Source organism: Idiotropiscis lumnitzeri, chromosome 21 (genome assembly GCF_059441095.1).
Source record: "Idiotropiscis lumnitzeri isolate Australia: NSW breed Sydney's pygmy pipehorse chromosome 21, RoL_Ilum_1.0, whole genome shotgun sequence".
NCBI classification, from domain to species: domain Eukaryota; kingdom Metazoa; phylum Chordata; class Actinopteri; order Syngnathiformes; family Syngnathidae; genus Idiotropiscis; species Idiotropiscis lumnitzeri.
Window position 1 is genome coordinate 8,561,663 of NC_142411.1, and position 21,285 is coordinate 8,582,947.

The following is a 21,285-nucleotide window of genomic DNA, read 5'->3' on the forward strand; positions in this document are numbered from 1 at the left end:
GATTTGAGATATGAGTAATTTGAGTTACTGACATGATCATGGAACAAATCGAATTCAAGGAACCACTGTGTACATATAATATATATGTGCACTTTGTCTTTTGTTACAGTTCCTTTTTTATTCTCATGTTCACTTGTCTTTTGGAACTTTTACTGTGGAACATACAAGAATGCTTGTTACCATCCTCCAGGCTCCGCCTTGTCGGCCGACACGACAAACTCACATATTTGTACAAATAAAGGCCTCTCTGTCAATAAATGTCTTGCCCATAATATACACCTGGTAGGCTCTGAAGTTAAGTAAATAAATGTCTTTGGCTCCAGTATTTAAGATATTTTTGTTGACTCACCCCATCAGGCACTCCTCCCCTATTTTCTTTTTCGTCTTGTGTTTTGCAGAGCATTGAACAACTCTCCTATAGCCTCAGCGAAAGGTATGAGTGCAGCCATAGAACCTAAAACAATCTGGAAGCAATGGGCCAGTAAAAGGAATGATTCACATTGACTGCAGGGAGAAAAAAGGGGACTTATGCTAGAAAGGGGGACATATACCAAAGAGTGGCTGCATTATTGAAATCCGGGAATGTTCTTAAAAGCATGAAGCAAGGATAATGGAAACACATGTAATCGCCCATGCACACGTCTTTTCTGCCATTTGCCACCGTTGTATTTGACACTTGAATACCACCATACTTTGAAAAGCATTGGAAAGGAACTGACCTCAGAAAATATTTTCAGAGTTACTAGCTAGTTTGATTATAGAAACAAACACCCCTAGAAAGACCAAATCAATGTAGATCTGCGTAATCCAATAGTTCCCCCAAGTTGACCTGATGAAAGGAATTCAAGTAAAACATGACGAGCAGACTTTAATGATAGAATCCAATCAAAAAAATACGATCACCTGCAAAGCTTGTAATAAACTCGACTTACTTATTTTTTTGGCAGATTTTATTCTCCTAAACCTTTCAGCATACCTCTGGGATCGTACTTTTATAGAGCAAGCAAGTGATCAATAACTGCCAAATTCTAACAACTTCTATTTCCTTGTTCTTCTAAAGTGCTCTTTAGGGACAAGTGTTTTGTGTTTACAAATAGTGTCTGTGGAAAGGCATTTAATACCAGCTGTAAAAACGGATACATGCAAAGCATCTATTGCTATACCAACTGATTCCAAAGACGTGAAAGATTTTAAGTTTCAAGGATTGTTTTTATTTTTGACAATTCAAGATCAATGCCGTTTTGCCTAATAACCAGCTGACACGAGCAATTATGACTGCTCTGCTAATGGCCTCCTTAAGTGCTGTTGTCAGCTGTTAATGGAAAACAACTCTGGAGCAATTGACAAACGAGAACCTATTTTCTGTTTCAACTAAATTTGGGCAAACTAGGGGAATAAATGAGGCTATAAATTCCGGCAAGAGTACAATTAACAACGACTCCAGTGAAGAGGGGGTGGGAAGCGTGCACCACATGCATTGCGTGTATTTCCCACAAAACCATGTGGTTAAAATCATCAAAAATACACCTCAGGCAGCGCTTTGAGCTGACTTGTACATTCATGCATTAATTCTATATAATGAGGCCGTGGGTCTGACAGTATTTCCCCTCCGGGGTGAATTGGTTGATTGGTTTATAAAATGTCTAATCATTCCACTTGTGTTTTTGTGTCATTTAAATCACAATGAAGATCCTTATCAGATAGATTGAGAAAGGGGTGCGTTCACGCATTAGACGGAACGGTACTGACATCTCATGGTGGTAAAAAGTACAGCAGAACATTGCAAGGAACTTCAGTGAAAAGCACATTTTTGCATAACTGTTGTCAATAGTTCCAATTTTATGATAAAACTATAAAACTGCTGCCAATATTTTATAAGCACCACGTGCGTATTTGTAAACGTGCAACTTTAAATAGATGTCATCGAAATAAACACATACGGTATTATTAGCTATTTGTGGAAAGATTTTATGATATTGTGATGGAAAATAGAGAGAGAGAGAGAGAGCCAAAATAATTGTTTTGTCAACTAAACTGGTTAATAATGATTTAATAATCTAAAGTTATGTCATTCTTAAATGTATTTATATCCTTATTTTACATCAAAGCTGTATCATAAAAAGTGTGTGTTGTGTGCACAACAAACTCATAAAACGAAATGCTGTGTATTGAATCATCGGGTACAAGCACAAGGTCAGAGACTTTTTTTCATTCGTTTTTGCAGTGTTATGTGACGCCACAGCTTGATTGAGAAACCTCATAAAGCGCACATAAATGGCTTTTAATCACTATTAATATTGACGCCGTTGTATGCGTCATCTATTGTGTCCCGGTACGTGCATACTAATTACTATACAGTGCTCAAGTTACCATTGCAAAGAACCTGTGAGGCTGATCAATATACTCTGATGATTGCATCTTTCAAGACGAGCGCAAGTGGATGTTACGTACAGTGCATCGTGTGCAGCACTTCCGGTCCGGTCGGCGGAGGCGAGGCGTCGTCAGCATCCTCACCCTTGCAACGAGATGGGCGATGTACCGTTGTATTTAACAAACGTCAAGGTGGACGTGGAACGGGTCTGTGAACATGTTATTCCTCTTCCGTTGTTGTTAATACACTGTTATTACCGTGTTGTGCTTGCAGTCACGTGACACGCTCATTGTTCGCGCGTGTGCGCGTCACTAAGTGTAAATAAATGCATTCATGTTCATGTTCATGAAGCCAACCAGCGATGCTGAAAGCGTGGAGCTGGGCGATGGGGTGAGACAGCACCGGAGGGAGAAGACCCCTCGAAGGATCATCCATTTCTCCAGTGGGGAGACGATGGAGGAGTACAGTACTGATGAGGAGGAAGAGGAGGATGAAGACAAAGAGCCTGAGAGGAGGGACCTGCTCTCCTCGGTTGATCCAGAGAGGGTGAGCAAGCACACAAAATAGTGATTGCTGTACCTGTATTAGGAAATTGCATTTTTTTGTTGTTAATAAGATCCCGCTGATGTTTGTGAGCACTATACAGACAATGGCTTTGGGATAAAACATCCGTAAATGTTGTTTGCATTGCAGTCAAAGATGACTTGGGGTCCGTATTTCTGGTTTCATATGTGGAGAGCTGCGACATCAACCATATCAGGTTTGTTTCCCACGTGTGTGCAGATCTTTGTTGTGTGGTATAGAAATAATATTCCCAGTAGAGAAATAACCATTTTCAGACTAATATGGTAAGTATTTATTGATGAGTTGCTTTGTGCTGCAGGAGATCATTCTGGCGAAGATGGTGTTGCCTCTTTATTTTGTTGTCCTACTCCGGAGCCAAACTAATTTATGTTAACAGCATCCACAATTTGGCAATTTTCAGAAAATTTAGCATTTTTACTGTCAAATTTAGTAATGCCATCTGTGTCGTCTGCATCGTAAAAAAGGAGCAGACACAGTACCGCCGTGTTCTGTGATGGGAATCACTAACCGAGAATCGGTTCCAAATGGAATGGTTCTGCCAGGAGCACGGCAAACAACCAATTAATGTCACGCGAACTGCAAACAAAGAGTCAGGCCAAAATGTCCCGTAAGTTGATAAAAATGACAAAAAGTACTCGTTGTAATGTTTGAAATCTTGATGCTGTTGTTTGATATTTTGATTCAGAATCAGTGTTTTCATCAACTTTTTGATGCAAGCGTTCAAATAGAGTGCAATAAATTACAGGAATTTAATGTTGAAAAATGCGGGAAAAAAATTGAACCACTGTTGAGCAAGACAATCTGGCAAAACATGTAAAAAAAAATGACTACATGTAAAAGGTCAGCAAAAGTGTACAAAATCTTAGTGAACTTCACAGGAGGTGCTCTTAAAATATTCTTAAGATGACAATGATAATTAAGCCACGCTGTTGTCATATTTTTAAATGTGGTAAAATGAAAGTGCTTTTTGGCTTCTATATCCGTCAATGGCAGTGAATGTCGGCGGAGCTCAGAATCTGTCTGCCTGCGCTTTAATCAAATCCACCAAAAGCGCGTTTCACCACCTGCGCCACCACTTAGACCTGCTTTTAGCGAGTCTAAAATCCAGTGTGGTTTTGGTCACCAAAGGTTTTATTTCCACTCTAAGCTTTTTCTATTTACTGTATCAGTAAAGTCAGAGATTCTGATGAATAATATTCTCCCTGCTGTCTTCCAGCATGCGATTACCTGGGAGAGAGGATGGCCTCCCTCTTCGGAATAACATCGGCCAAATACCAGTACGCCATTGATGAATACTACAAAATGAAGAAAGAGGTCAGTTCAGGAAGAGCCTTCCTTTGTTCAAGCACTTCAGTGAGATTTCACAGCTTTCATGTTCTTTTGTGTCCCTGTCCGGTCAGAGGGAGGAGGAGAAGGAGGAAAAGCGACTGTCAGAAGAGGCCGAACATTCCTTTGACCGGCCGCATTCTCGGCAAGGAGACGAGCGAGTCACCAGAACAATGCTTTCCGCTGCAGCACCTGATGTGATGTACAAGATTCAAAATGAAAGTCAGGAGCCTTCCGGCACCGTAGTAGTCCCTGCTATTGTCACCGCAAACTAACCGTCTCGACATGCACGTAATAATGACTAGCTGAAAGGGACACTTGCATTGCTCAAACAAGAATCATGTTCCAGTGTGTCTGACAAAAGTCACAGGACCACATTTTCACGCATCTTTTTTAAAACTGCATTTTTGGTATCATGTCAGCTGTTCGCTATTTTTTTCATTGTTCTTTCTTGTTAATACGTTCAAAAATCCATTCATAAAGTTTGAGTGGCTGCATGTTTAAATATTGTCAATTTGACACTTTTCTCAACTTGCCATTCTTGTGCCTTTTTATGGAGACGTCTGTCTTCCGGCTATAATTGCCTTGAATGGTTTGTGTTGTGTTATTCCTGAAATGTGTTCAACAGCCAGCAATTTAATTATTTTTTTTTTTTGGTACATACAGAAAGGTCTAGAGATAAAAAAAAAAAAATTAACGATTGGCGGCAACATCAGTGATTATCGGACTTAATTTATGCATTTCCCATCTTTCTCATCAAATCTAATCAAAAATCAATTATCTGATCTCTCAAAAAAATCTCCTGAACAATTATGGTGACGGATGTTTTGAGTGTTTTTATTTCCAACCCTAATCTTCTGAAAAAACACTCAAGGTTGTTAAACCTTTTCATAATCAACTATAAGTCATAATTGTGAAATGAAACGCAACAATAGCCAGTTAGGAAGCAACATAAAGGTATTGGTTTGACTTTATAGTTGTTTTGGGAAAATGAAGCTTCAAGATGCTTCATGAAACATTTGTCTTGTTTTTTACTCCTCTAGATGGCACTGTTGGTTTAAACAAAGGGGTTTAAGAAATATCAATTGTGCTTTCAGCCCTATGTTTAACAGCAAGTGCCATCTGGCGGAGTCACAAACACAACTGTTTCATGAAGCATTTTGAAGCTTCATTTACCCATCACTACCTTGTTGCCGCATGCGTCTTCTCACAGTTCAGGCATACTAATATAGACATGTCTGACTTGCTGTTGTCATAAGAGATATTGTTATGAGTGTGATGTGCAGTCCTGATCATCTTAAGTATACCACATACTATATCAGCCACAAACACACACACACGTTCCTGTTATTCCTCCTGTGTGGGGTCCTTGATTGTTGAAATCAGATTAATTCACACTCCAGAACCATCCATTGCAACAAATTACCATAGCAGCCAAAATTTGAAGTAAATCGTCAAATGTTCCGCCTTTGTGCCTCTAATGGACCAAATATTGTGCCTGGATCCGCACTTCAATGAAATGGACTTCCCAGTCTGCATGTCCTGTAAACAAGACAAATGGGTGCTGACTTTGCTTTTCATCACAACACATGTTTATCAAGAATCTGACTTATCCAAGCTATTCAGCACTCTCTCCATACAAATGGTTGTGTTCAATCACTCGAGTGTATTGTTCAGCATATCACTTGCAAGTTTATTTATATAAAATACAAACTTGCTTTTGCGTGTGACTCCTCACCAAATCTGCAAACACAATACACACTTCATTAGGTACCCTCCAAATTCAACAACACTGACTAAAGCTTCATTTTGATACGTATTAGCAACACTTTTATTGTGCTTGTGTGTGTGTTGCCATGGTGTGAACTGCTTATGTATTCCCGAGAGGTGTGGTTTGTCCCTCACGTCACTATTAAGCTAGAAACTCATACTGCAAACTATCAACACAGTAGAAAAAACAACTACTGCTCTAAAGTTCGAGACAGAACTCATTTTCATAATTTTTGTAAGAGATGGATGGCGTAACGTCTCCTGTATCACATCATGATGGATTTTTTTAACTATACATAATATCGTGGCCAGTGAATGTGATTTGACTGCAGCCAGGGCACTGTTACCTGACCTGTGACTTTTTTTAAATGAAAAAAATAAATAACATGTATTCATGCATTTACATCTCTGTTCCTCTGAATTTGATATTTAGAGGTCCCGATAAAAATCTAAATGGTCAACGTACTATAACAGATCCTGGTTTTATCGCTCTGTTCTTTTTTCCAGAATTGTGCTGATATGACGCTTTATTTGGCCATTTTATATTATTTTCTGAACACTGGAATAAATTATTATTAAAAGCCATTTCACGTTTGTAGTTTGACTTTTATAAGTCTATGTGGGTTGTTGGCTGTTGAATGACACAAAATGCTTCCACAGTATGAGTAATGTGAGTGTGACTGGAAACAAAAGAGCCTGTGTCACGCTTTTCAGAGTCCCTCACTCAGTGTCACCGTTTCTGAGGTCACCTAAGGTCTAGGTTCAGATTCTACTCAGTGACCGTGCGAATGGTCGTCCATCGCCATGTTTCCTGTGGTGTTAGGAGCGTCTTGCCTTTTGCTCAATGTCAGCTGGGATCGGGTCCAGCTCCCAGCAACACAAAACGGGATACTCGGCATAGAAAGTGGATGGATGGATAATTCAATAATTGCAATATCATCTGTGTGAAAGCAATTTCCTTTTGCCGCAGGTCATTGTGGTGCTGCCGTGATGCGACAGCTCATCTGCGCAGTATGAGTGTTAAATCGACCCATAATGCATTTGGCAGGCTTCTCTCGAATGCCATCAATGACAGACAGACAGTACCACCCACTGACAGTCTGTGCACACAAAGTCATGCAACATTGTTGACTAGTCATCATGCTACCAATGCTAGAACTTTTACTATGCGTGAAGAATTGGTCAAACTGTGGAGGATATCTTTCATGTTATTGCAAATGTGGAGTCAAAAGAACATTGCCTGGCTATTGAAGCATTTGCATTAACAGTTTACTTTTCATCTCATACAATTCTAATGTGGGCAAGTAATAATAAATGCATCAGGGCAGTGGAAAAAAAGATGGATAAATGCTACCCACAGCGCTAAAACATTTACGCAGAGAGGATAGATGACATCAGTAGACTGTCAAGTATATATAAATTGATTTTAATAAAATAATTTATTATTTAATCTGTGGATATGTTTGTTCAGGTCATTGAAATTCGTCTACATGCAGTTCTTAATATGTCCGCTAGAGGACACAGTTGTCCAAAACACATGGATATGGAATTGCAAATGGACTGAAATATGCAATATTCTGTGAAAACCGGAATATATTTAGTCCATCCAGCCATTATCCAAGCCGCTAACCCTCAGAAGGGTCGCAAGAGTGCACATATATTGATGGACAGTCTGCTTGATGACCAGTGAACTCCACCAGTACACCTGTGCCTGCTTGTGAACTCCCAAACTGCTTCATCGCTTCCATTGCCAACACCGCCAAGCCTGAATTTGCATATAGTGGCCTTCAGCTGTCAGATGCTTTAAGCATACCTGCAATTATTGTGGGATTCCAGTTGCAAAGGGAAGTACATGCCGACAACCAATTTACATACCCGACTGCCTGTATTACAGCACTCACTATTTGCACAACCGAATCTGACACACTGCTCATTTGCATATAGCTTTTTATCTGCGTAGAAACTCGCAGGGTCTTTCAAAACTGCGTGCCGGCCTCTTTTGTAATTGTTTTGACTTTTGGAACTTCCACCGGAGGGTTTTCCGAATACCTACCTACATATCTAGCAAGCTATCGCTTAAGCAACTGTGTATCTGAAGCTCGCAACGCCAATTTTGGATCATAAGACAAAGGCAAAACAAATCCACCCTGCGACACAGATGATCAACACACCTCTGTCGTGGAGGGTTAAGGTTATCCCTCAGATGTATTTGAAGCACATACCTGAATAAAAATAGCAACTGGGCTTGAGGGATTGGTAGACAAAAAAAAAAGTGAGCCATCAAGAAAGACTTAAGGAGGGACTATATACGGACGGGCAGCAGTTTCTTTGATGTGGGCCCAACATAAGGCAGACCTGCAGAGTGAAGGGGATTTCCAACACTGCCTGGTCTCCTGTATCACCCCCTCAAGTCTTTTCATCCTTTGTGGGCACTACAGTTTAAAAACACAGAGTGCCTATGCACACTGCTGGAAAAGCAGCGACAGGTATTGTCATTTTGTTGAGATAAGCGACATTCTTATCATCGCCTCGTCTGTTGTTGGCGCAAGAAAGGAGCCACGGGGGAATGAAATAACTATTCAGCCGATTCTCATGACACAATTTTCAACTGAAAGAAGCAAAAAGTGTGTCGTTGAGGTTGGTAGTGTTCAAAACAATGTTGATTTTTAGACCTGAAGACATATCAGCGCTTGCAGATAACACATCGGAAGAAAAAAAGAATCATTTTTTCACTGTGCCTCAGGACTGGGACTTGAATAAAATGAGCTGTACTTTACTGAGGTTTACTAGAGATTTCAAGTCGTAGTTATGAATAATAAGGCTTTCAAGGGACCCAAGATCATTTAACAATAACTCATTGCGGTGATCAAAATCTAGGATTTACTCAAGGTTGTATGTGGGGAAAAAAATGGGCTCTTTCAAAGAAATTTGAAGCTGATCGACAAACCAAGCACAATCAGGACTATGTCTGCCGAGCACACTAAATTGTGGTAGCATCTGTAAACTGTGAATTTATTGAGCTTTGACTAACTCTCTGTTAAGAAGTCAAAGTTCTGTATGCAGAGCTTCTCTACGAAAATCGAAATCCATAATGTTGAGGTGCGGTCTAAACCAGGAGGAAAAGCCTCCAGGCTACTTCCTTGTAACTGCTTCGCAACCACCTCCAAACACAAACAACCTTGCTCTGAGGCGCTGTCGTCCCTGCGCCCCGAGCATGAACACAGAGAAAAGAGCCATTTTGACAGTGAAAAGGTCCTGTCACACAAGCCCAGGTTTTTGTACATTTACTGACTGCAGCCTGATCATCCTGGAAAGGGAATTCCCCCATCTGTGGTCCCTTCTCAAGGTTTCTTACTTTTCCCCTAATGGGGTTTTGAGTTTTTCCTGGAACTCCTGACTTGACTGACAAAGGTTAGTTTTCAACCATATGCCGTCCCAGTTGCTCGTAACATATCGACAGTTTATCTGACCTTTCCATCAGAAAATCTTAATCTGTGAATTCATTGGTATTCACTTGGGTTGAGCTAAATCAAACAATTTAGCATTTGCGGTTGCTGGTTTCCCCGAAATGATCTAAGTGATTAAACTTTTTTTTTTTTTTTTGTCGTCTACTTCAGTCATATCTTTGTTTGCCTCTCTATTCCATCTCTTCATACTTCATTTTGCAATTATAGTGCTCTCCCAAATGTTCCATGGTGACCAAAATCCTCCTTTGAATATGGGATGCAAGCTGTCGGGGTTGTTTGAGCTTGGGCCTCACCACGGAGACGAAGCGGTCCTCCATGCCTACAATTCCCTAATGAAGTGGCTTTTACGGATACTCATGACTCACTGCTTGTCTGAGGCGCGACATATTCATTCTCAGTAACTCTTGTCTCATATCCACAGTTCAAACCTGCAGCTGTTTTTACTCTTGTTGCCATCAGTGCCAGAGATGGGCATTCCTGGGATGGTGGAGAACTTTTAGTCTTCTAAAAAGGACGCACTAAGCATGGACGGTAGTGGGTTTGACTTGGTCGGTCCGCTTTGTAACTGTGTTCGGTGTTGTTTGGGGGGTAAATAGCGTCTCCTGGTGTTTACAATACATATAATACCCCATTTAATAATGTGGAGACCCATGGTCTAATGTAAGTACAAATCTTTTTTTTATGGCTAAATTTAGCTATTGTGGCTTTTAATGAGGAGTGTTTTACAGTAAATGGATGGGGATAGGGAATTAGCCATTTTATGAGCTTTAAATAATATTTATGAATTGTGATAGCTCTGCCATTAGCCTCTCGTCATGCTTTTAAGCTCTTTGAAAGGACGGATGGCAAAGCAGGATGATTATTTTATGAATAGGACGGAGGGATGATGACGGAAATGTGCCCAGGTCGTGGTCTTAGGACGCAGGATGGACCAGCGCAAGCTTAGAACGAACATACAATTTAGCACACCTTATTTGGCATCTGAATAAATCAGATGTGCGTAATACACAGTTAGCAAGAAATTGCCTACTTAAAGAAATGACCATAGAAGCTAACAACTATCTTAGCTTCTACTTTTACAACTCTACTTTTGAGAATAAAACTAGTTCACTTGTACAAAATGAAAGACACACTCAAGCTTCTACACAACACATTAAAAAAAAGAAATCTGGTCTTCTGGAATTTCCCGAGCAGTTATTGCTTTCAGCTGCCAGTTTGCATGTTGCAGGTGGCTGCAAGAATGGCAGTGAAAAATGCCGACGATGTGAATCGACATTAATAAAGCATTAATAAGTATGTAATAAGCGTGTCCAATTAGCTCTTTTGGATCAGACTGTTTATATGTAAAATGTGTTTAGATTTGTTTTTGGAATTTGGGCGGAAGCTACAATACCAGCAGAAAATCCACACCAGCACGGTGAGAGCATACAATCTCATCAAAAATCACCGAATCAAACTGATTCTGCAGGGGCGAAATGAAAATCATTTTACCATAAAATGCCCACTCTTCGTTTGACCAAGCTTGGCTGGTCATCGCGTGTCGTGATGCGCAGGGTGGAGGCCTGCTTCCTTTTTCAGATGGACTTATGTAACTGCAGGTCACAGGAGAACTATGGAGAAACATCCCCTTCAGAGTCATGTGACTGGGTGCGGGGCAGGTATGATAACGCATATATTTTGGGTACTTTCCTCCCTAAATAGCCACCCACCTCTGACATAAAAAGCAAGAGGTGTGAACAAGGAAAAAGGAAATGTGTCATATCCCACACAGCTTATTGTTGTCTATTGGTCCAAAAAAAAAAAAAAAAAAATCACAATTCCCACTGTTGACAGAAATATCAGATCATATTTTGTTGTAATCAGAGCGTGTAAGATTTTAATTAAGATGAATGATTAAAAGGTATAAAAAAATGTACTTATTAATTGCTTTTATGACAATAATCATGTATCTTCAGTGCCTTTCCATCCATTGAATGAGAAATTAATCAATCAAGAAAATTGCATTTCTGTATCAAAAAACAAGCCATTTAGATTTCAGCCGCATTTAAGTCTGGAATTGCGTCTGTGCCATGTTGTGCAGAATAATAGATTCCGTTTGATTGGTGATAAAGGGCCGCTTCCCCAAGTTAAAATATAATCAATACTTGGACTCGTGTGGCGGTGCTGGTGACAGATACAGAGAGAAGCTCATCTTCGTGAAAAAGACCCATTGTCCCAAATTTTGGAATTTTGCAATGAGGAAATCTCCCAACATCCTGCATGAGAGGAAAGCCCCTGCTTTTGTTCTCCGATGCTCATCCCACAGAAAAGCAAAATAGTTGATATTTTTAGCTGTTTCGCTAAAATTAACCCACTCAGCGCCTTTCTAACGCACATTGCTGTTTTTAAAAGCATTTTTTTCCATCGCTCTTATAACAAAAGTATTTTGTATGGGGCATTCAGTGCAGGAGAGAGAAGTAGGGTGGAGAAATAATTAATCATTTAGTGCTACTTTTGTCTGACTATTTCCGAATTGTTATTAAGAACAGGATGACGTTTTTATCTTTGCCGTGGATTTTCTTCAAAACAAAGAATCCGAGGCCGCTCGAGCAGCTCACTCGACCGGCCTGTTTGTCTGGGAGGGGAAACAGCTCGTGACACAAAGGGGGAAATTTGAAAGGATGAGCAGAGGGAGGCAGTCAAGCGGCTCATTGTCCCGCGCTGAGGATCCAGTCTAACAAAGAGAAACAGTGAGAGAGGAATTCCCCTAAGTCAGTTCAAACGTTTGCAGATGTGCGTCTGGCCAACCGCTACTGTACACATCTGGCGAAAGCATCCAGAGGAACCCCCACCTCTTCCCCCACTTTCCAAACGCCGTCTCTCCACCAGGCCTCGTCTTTGTAACACTGCCCTCTCTTCTACCCTGGAAAAGCAATTTATGAGCACGCACGGCGACCGCTTCGCACAGGCGAGTCAGGCGGCACGTCAGTCAGCTGCAGTGGATGCGCGACGGAGTGCGAATCAGAGGAAGCCTGAAAAGACCATTATCTTGGCAGCAGGAGGAGAGATTTGTGCTGAGGGAAAGTTTGGGGGATTTTTACTCTCTGCTTCCAAGTAGCTGTGCTACTGGAGGTCAGCGGTAGTCCACCACTTTTGCAAAATTGACACGCAAAATGGCAGGATTTGTACGTTCTTGAAGCTGTATTCCGAGTTTTTTAAGGCCACGGTTCGGTTTACCGTCGGCACGGTAATCAGACACTCCAGGATTTTGCGACGTGGCGATCGTAACTATTGATCCAAAATCAAGAAAATCCCGTTTAATCGCACAGAATCACAATTTTGTCCAAACCGCCACTTTCCCGCAACAATATTTAAAACAATACACATTTCTTGTCTCATTTTAAGTTATTTCATCTGAAATGGCTACGCCCGGGGCACTACTGGAAATTGTAAGCTGTCGCCAAGCTCACATTATGAACAAAAAAAGAAGTCATCTGAGAATCATGCGGAGCTGAGAAAATGCAAAGCATTTGCCAAAAAAAATCACACCAACGGAACGTGCAAGTTCCTGGAGAATAGAACAAAATGACTTGCAGTTTTGCCTTTGGATTTTGGCAAGTTTTGTTGCTAATTATTTTTCTTCTAAGTCAGACCAGCCAAAAATGTTGACTTTTATTATTTATTATTTATTATTTATTATTTATTATTTATTATTTATTATTTATTATTTATTATTTATTATTTATTATTTATTATTTATTATTTATTATTTATTATTTATTTCACAAAAAGCGACACCATGAAAATTAGACAGCTCGTCTCATTGAATTAGCAGCTCGTTTTTTTTTTTTTTTTTAATCTACAGTTTGAATTTTAAAAGTTGCAATTATGCAGTGTTTAGAAGGTGGGGACCAAAATAAAATAAAAAATATGATTAAAAAAAAGTCAAACTCTACTTTGTGAAAATCCATTTATTGCACTGGGAGTTTGGGATATATTACCTGCAAAAAGTGACAAGAGAACTGTGATGGCATTTTAAAAATTGCAAAAACCCCTGCTGTAAATCTCGCTGTCAATTGTCAATGTTACATTTAAATATTTAGAAATAAACAGGGTGACACAAAAAGGCACCTTTTAACAATCCAATCAAACCAAGAGTGATGAAAAAAATATTTGAAATTTTAAGAATAAATGATGCAATTATCTTTTTTTTTTTTTTACATCCTGTAAATGTATTTACCATTAGTTAGTTTCCGCTGTTTAGACATTTCTTTTTAATTGAAATTAAATGTACCACTTAAGCAAACATTTTTTTCTCTCTTCTAAGAGTGAACAGCATGGCTTCTCTCTTTTCTCTTGCTTGCACCGTATCCTCCTCCAACGTCGCGATAATGGATGCTGCCTTAAGTGTATTTGATCTGTTGCTATGGAGGCGAGGATAAGCACCTTGGAGGAACATCTCCGCACCGTGGGTGTAAAAACTTTGGCAAGTGTGCGCCAGGTTAGCTCGGGAATTCACATTCCCTCCGGGGATCCCATGAGGCCGGGAAATGAGGGAAGCAGGGTTACTGTTCGGCAAGGGTGCGGCTGGATTTCGCTATAAAACACTAATGGCATTTGTGTTGCTTGTGAGAGACCGTTGGACCAAGCTGGGTTTTTTTTTTTTCTTTTTTTTTTTTTTTTTTGTGTGTTTTGCTCGGATATTCCCGTTAGAGTGATGCTGTTTCAAAGAAGTAAATAAGTTTCCCAAAAGCATATTGTTAGCTGTGACATCCGCTTTGAGGAGTAGCATGGGGCATTAGCGTGTCCCGTCCTTTACCAAATATATTAAACATACTGAAAATTTTGAATGTGAATACGTGTACATGTATTCCAACATAGGAATACTATATCAGCTGACGAGCGAATCTAAAGGCCACAATAAAACGGAGGACAAAATGCTCATAATGCGCACTTGGACATTAGTCGATTTCAAGCTTTAAGCAATGATGCGGCGAAGTAAAGTCAATTCATCGTGGAAAGGAACAAGGAGAAAGACAAACAAATTGTAATGCAATTTGCAGGAATATTTTTAATTGGGTTGTGTTACGCTTAAGTAACGGTACTCTTAAAGGAGAAGTCAACCCAAAAGTTTTCTTCGCAAGCATATGTACTAGGCTTGCCCACTAGTCGAAACTTGGCCTTCTGACTATCATCGTGTCAGCGGAATATGAGTTAAACAATAAAATCCACCAGTTTTTTGCCATCAGAGGCGGCAGCCATTTTGTCACTTCTGTCGACCGAAAATTACATTGCAGTTGCTCATGGCTCAACTAACGACCAATCATGGCTGAGCTTCAGAAAACACGTGAGTCCTGAGCAAGTGTAATGTAATTTTCGGTCGACAGAAGTGACAAAATGGCCGCCCCCGGAAATGGCTACAAATGGGTGGATTTTACTGCTTAACTCATATTCCACAAAAGCAATATAAATCAAAACGCCTAGTGGGGCTGTATAGAGCATTTTATTGCAAAGAATTTTGGGGGGTTGACGCCCCCTTTAATAGAGTACAAGCTTTGGCCATTCAAAGCATGTCTGACCTTGGCCAAGGACTGCTCTCTACTCTGCTCGTTTTTTTTCCAACAGCTTCTTTAAAATTTAGTTCACAAAATCTGTATATTTTTAGTTTGATTAGGTGAAATTGACATTCTTTCATCTCTATGCAAAAAAGTCAGAATTTCCCTTTCTTGTGTGTTTCTACTTGACTAAATGAACCCAATGTTGTAAGTAGGAGGAAATGAGGTTAGCCTGGGTGTTGCTGTTGTCACCTGTATTGCTTAATGTTTACCTTCTCAAAAATAAGACGGTCAGACTTGTTTGTAGTCGTTAGGGTGCTGCACACAAGCCAAGTGCACGAATGTGCACACACACAATAGCGGGAAATTCCCAACAAAAATTCCGCCCGAGCAGCATGAGGACATTCCTGTGTTTTTCAGAACGTCTCGTTACTGAAATGAAAGTCACATATAGTGCCGTGGAGCCTTTTTCAAAGTCTTGAGTACCCTCAAGCTAGCAATAAATCTCCCCCGGCCTGGGGATATTGGAAGTAAGATTAAGTTTCCTGACAGCACTTTGGAAATATGGGAAGCATGAAGGAACAGGCAGAAATAACAAGAGGGAATTTAGGTGTTAACATAAAGTCAAATCCCACCCATTAACTGCTTTTAAATCCCTAAATCAAGTTGTAGCCTTGCCAGAAAACACAGAATCAATGTTTCAAATACATGTATCAGCTGTTGAATTCTTGGGAAGGTTTGTCACTCCAAATTCCCCCAGCATTCCCTGCAATGACATCACCACTCAATGTCATTCTTTATTTATTATTGTTTTTTTTTTTTTTGACATTGACATAACAACCACGATCCATGAGAAAAAATTTTCCATCCTGGGACATTGCGAACATACAATTAATGAATGCAAAAGTGTTTGAAAGGGGGGATTTTTATAGGCGTACAGTAGTGTGTAGAACATGAGTCATGCTGTTTCGTGGATCATCAGTCGCCATCATGTACCACAAGCATGTCTAACTGAAGTCACCATCCATGCTTGCCTTGTATTTAGTCATACAGTGGTCTCGTTGTTCCTTTTGGGATTTATCATGCTGGTGTCATGCATCACTTTCATTATTTATTACGTGCACATGTAGTACAGTTGTCACAGTTGCCCTTGCTACAATATTCCCAATCCTCACTGTGCTGACTTTTCTATTCGGTTTCACCAGGAAATGCAGACTCCCATAATTATGCTCTTGGATAAATCTTTTTAAACCTCTAGTCCCCTTTCGGGGAACTATAGCAGCTATTGGTTAGACCTTTAATAGGAGAACCAAGGACACGTGCTTAAATCAAGTCTAGTTTATTTATAGCGCTTAATCACAAAATAGCCTCAAGGGGCTTTTCCAAGATCACAGTTCACAGAGATAAATGTGACCTTGGTCTAAAAGCCCCATCTACTATCCATTTTCCAGGATGACGAGGCAAATGAATCACATGATGTTGTTTAAAAAAAATAAAATAAAAATGCAATCCGATGTTATCTTAAACGGGAAGAATTTAGCTCAGGGGCCGCATGGGGGAAAATCTATTACTGAGTGAGCCGGACCAGTAAAATCATGATCTACAACATAAAACAATCGGGGTCAATATTACGTGGATTATCGCCATAATTATTTTTTATACTTTACCAAATCTTCTCGCGGGCCGGATTAAACCCGCTTACAGGCCTGATCCGGCCCGCGCGCCATATGTTTGACACCCTTGCCCTAGTCTGTCTTGAAAGCTGTACAGAGCTAAAGGTCCGAGATAAAATGTCATGAATCGCTTTGAATAGAGGCTCCGTAGAAACAGCTCCATGACTTCATTTCTTTTTTTGAGAATTGCATGTTGCTGCTGATGCTACATTATCAATCATTCTAACGTGAATGAAATTGAGTTTAAAAAAAACAAAAAAAACGTAAAGATTAGAATTCAGAAGCAATTGGTGAAAAAAAGAAAATTGCTCTGTGTCACTGCTGATTTGTGTGATTTGCAGACTTGTATTAAAAGACGAGAATTAGTGTACCACGTTTAGGTCATCTGTTGTGACCACAATGAGATAGCATAAGAGGGGGGAGAGGTGATGAGGTAATGCTTACTAAGCTCACCAGTTGAACCCTGTAGTTAAATCGAAGTTACAGTAAAAGCGCTTGCAGTTTGGAAACACTTTAAGAGATGGATAAATTGTAATGCGGCAGACATTTGAAAAGTACCCTTTTATCATGAACCATTTTCCTTTATGTTTTTTGCATAACATGAGAAAATGAGCCTGCGACTTGCAGTAAGTGCATCGGTCGGCTGGCAAAGCGCTCAGGTTCGAATCCGGAGCTGCAACGTAGTATCGTGACTCATTATTCAGGTATGAGCTCCCTTGGTGATTCTTTCGAGATAAAACAATTAGATAACGACTCAAACAGTTTGAAAGGCATGTGTGGCATTCTGTGGAACTTCGTACTCATCATGGCTTGCTAGTGACATGTTCCGAGAGTCGAGCATAAGCCTTTGGCTCCATTTGAGGTCACCCTGCCAAAGTGCTCCATTTTACTCATAAGCTTTATTTGAATAAAAAACTGTGGTATAAACTTTCAAGGCATCTACGCTTCCAAATTGAAATCAGGCCATGCAGGCCCAGTCACAAGGATTTTGACGCAAGTGTTGCCAAAAGGGAATGAGTCAGTATGAATTATTTCCCCCGCAATGAATTAGATTGACCTCTTCATTTTAGATTAACGGAAGCATTTAAGGTGGAAACAAAACAGAACGATTCGCTCGCGTACATTATTAAAGTGTCATGAGGTGGCTTTCAATTTGTTACCCTTTGAGACTTTGACTTCCAAGAATTCTAATTCTGTATTTTGGTGGTTTATTTTAGAGTGAGTTTTACACACGTTGTCATATTTTTAACTAGTGTTTGGTAAATGATGCATTGACACGATGGGTGAATTGCTATACTGTATGTTGCATTGCGACATTCTACTCTGTCGCACATGCATGCATCCCCAACGTGCAACACACAATGTTAGCGCGAATGTGATTTTTGGGACCTCAATAAATGGCCCCATCATTTTTTTTTGTCTTGCTCAACAATCTGTCCATTCACATATTGCACAGCACACAATGTCTGGAAATTTGCATAAACATTGAATGTGACAGTACATTCCCCTACATCAGGCGTGGGCAAAATACGGCCCGGGGGCCACATGTGGCCCGTTAAACGAATTTACCCGGCCCGCCGAACTTGAAAAAAAATTAAATGAGTAAAGCTTGTTTATGTTTTATTTTCTAAATAATGTGGTTTTTCAAAGACATATATTGTTGTAATGGTTTTGTTCACTTTCATTGAAAATTAAATAAAATTAATTAACTAAATTAAATAAATAAATAAACCTTGTTAATTTTATTTACTCAAAACTGTGGCGTGTCGAAGACAGATATTTTGTTGTAATGGTTTTGTTCATTTTTTTTCACCAATGAGGTGAGGTTACCGAAACACTCCATCCAGCCGCTCTGTCAAATTTTAGAACCCATTGTGGCCCGCCAATCAAAAGGTTTGCCCACCCCTGCCCTACATGCATCTCAATCTGTCTGAAAAGGAAATAATCCACAATTTATAGAAAGCGTCTCAGCAGTTTTACCCCACCCAATAATTATATTCACTCACCAAGGCCTCACACGCTAATTTCACAACCATCAAACCCAACTTCAATTGAAGAAATGCCTTACTTCTTTGTCAGAGACTCCCAATGGCGCTTGTAACATTTCTCGGGGGATCAGAGAACATCATATAGATAAAAATAATGCCAGAGATGCCCATGATTTGACTCTTTATTCCAAACGCATTCCAATGGTGGTAGATGCTTTCGATTGATTACATTCTCTTGACGATATCTACATGCCTATATTGCGATAATTTGCTCTCATGTGATTGGCTGAAAAAGATACATGGGGTCAGAGTACAAATTTATGCATCGGAATGTGCTGTAGTCGATCACTAAAATAGCATAATAAAATAACAATAATTACAATATATATAAATATATAAAATATGTTATGGCCACAAGTAGATAAAATCACATGAAACTGCATAATTGAGCGTGCTTTCTTGTCCCATCTGATGTGTTTGTTTGACAGGTTCCTGCAATTTGTTGTGTCACTCCATTTTTCCTTTATTTATTTATTTTTTTAAGCTAAAAGTTACCTTTGCCCTGCACACTTTACCACGTGAGACTGGGAAAATGTGTATGCTTTCTTTGCAAGTCTACTGTTGATGTAAGGAGGAACGAACAAAGGGTGCCCGACACATTGCGACACACCACATGCAGCCGTATGTTTGCTTGCAACATGCCAGACCACAAGCTCAGTTAAAAAAAAACTAAAAAAAAAAAACCCTGTTGTTCACTGTATTTGTGTCAAAGTTAAAGCAAGCTGAATTGTTTGGCACCCTGATATGTAGTTTGCTTGGCTCTACAAAGATGAATACAAAAAGATATGTACCTCAAGGAAAACTTAATTGTATTTATTTGCATGCATGGTTAGTGCCATTTAAAGCTTTTAACATCTAACATAAAAATACAGTCAATGGAAGAAAACATGTTGTAACATTTAAGATTTTGTGCCTGGATAGCACCCCAGACAGCGGAACTGATTCCCACACATGTTCAAGTCGACGCGGGGGTGGGGGGTCTTTCACACACAAAGTGGAAACAATTTAGAAATGTGAATGAGAGATGCTTTCGTAGAGTAAGGTCAGCAGTCGAGGGGACTCAAAGAGATACCAAAAGATTATGTGTGGAAAATAAAGAGTCAACGTAGACGCAGTAAGCATGAGTGGGAGGGGGTTGACTGTTTAGGTCATGAAATTCCCTTTGTGGGTAAAAATAAAATGCATTCTTGAAAATCCGAACCTGATAGATATGCATGAATGAATGATTCTCACAACCCTATATAATTTCTTCTTTGTTTTTAAGTGAGCTGCATGACTGCAATGGCCAAGTAGGAGTTTGCATGTTTATGAAAAGATCTCAGTAACGGAGAAAGAGGAAGTAAAACATGCCTCAAGATTATAAAGGAAATGTTTGCATTGCAAGATTGCTGGGGTTTATTTGGGGGGAGGGGGGGTTGTGTCTTGCAAGCAATTGTTTTGTGATCACACCCCAAAGAAAAAACGTTTTACTGACTGGTTGTGTTTTATTTTTCTCCCCGTGCTTGTGTGGGTTTTCTCTGAGGTGCGCCAACCTTCCTCTCACACACTAAAAACAATTCAACCTGGCATGTGGGTGGAGCAATAAAATGTACTTTATTCAGTGTAGCCCTAATGGATTTAAATTGGTGGGAAGTAAATGAGTACAAATACTGTGTACTATACTGTAATAATACATCAACACAATACATACACTACATTTTTATTTTTATAACAGGTGTCACAACAGCTGCAGCTGTAACAAAGCGCTTTATACTGTATATTGAAAAGCTACTTTAGAATTTTTTGTTAGTAATTTCAAGTTATCAAAGATGTGGAAGCACGTTTTGATAGAGATTACAGTACTTTTTCATTTTTTTGAAAGCAAAAAGGGGATGTGGACTGGATTTGTTGTTGAAATATTAAGTTGCAACCAAGTAGTGTTTGTTTTTCACAAATTTGGAGCTTGTTCAGAAGATCACACTGTAAAACAAAAATAATATAGCACTAAAATTGGGGGGTGCTTTGATTCGCCGTTGTACGAATGCTCATACGGGAAATAATAATTTAAAAAATACATTCTAACTTTTTTATCCTTCTTCAAGGCTATCAGAGAAGGAATTGTGCAAATGTTGCTTGGTGGAGTTTTTATTTTATTGATGTTAATTCATTTTTCATGATGTATTTATTTTGTAGTATGTAAATAAAGTTTCTTAAGAAACAAAAATTCGGGTTAATTAACCTTCAATACAAGTACAGAATTAGATTATGTTTAAAAGTCAGTATTGTTTTTCCAACTGGACTGTAAAACCTGCGAACGTTGACCTTCCAATTTAATAAAAGTGAGGAATTCTTTTGTATGCTTTTCTTTCCGTGTACGCACTCACTAAAAATCAATTTTCACTTTTGTCCTTAAGTACATTGGAGTCTGCACTTTTCTTTATTTAATTAAATGGTTTGAACCAGTAATTCTAATTTTATTATCATAATGCGCTTCTACTCAAAGCGCTCACCGTTTCCATGGAGACGGCATTC

General features: G+C 39.5%; 1 protein-coding gene across 1 annotated transcript; it reads left to right on the top strand.

Annotated features, from left to right (window-relative positions):
- The first annotated feature begins 2,458 nt into the window (after window positions 1-2,458).
- On the top strand, window positions 2,459-5,037 carry LOC148316842 (protein FAM177A1-like). Its single transcript, XM_088286422.1, has 5 exons — window positions 2,459-2,577; window positions 2,723-2,917; window positions 3,065-3,131; window positions 4,173-4,270; window positions 4,357-5,037. Exons 1-5 carry the CDS (start codon window positions 2,527-2,529, stop codon window positions 4,555-4,557), a joined length of 612 nt encoding a protein of 203 aa, XP_088142548.1. The 5' UTR covers window positions 2,459-2,526; the 3' UTR covers window positions 4,558-5,037.
- Window positions 5,038-21,285: the final 16,248 nt, after the last annotated feature.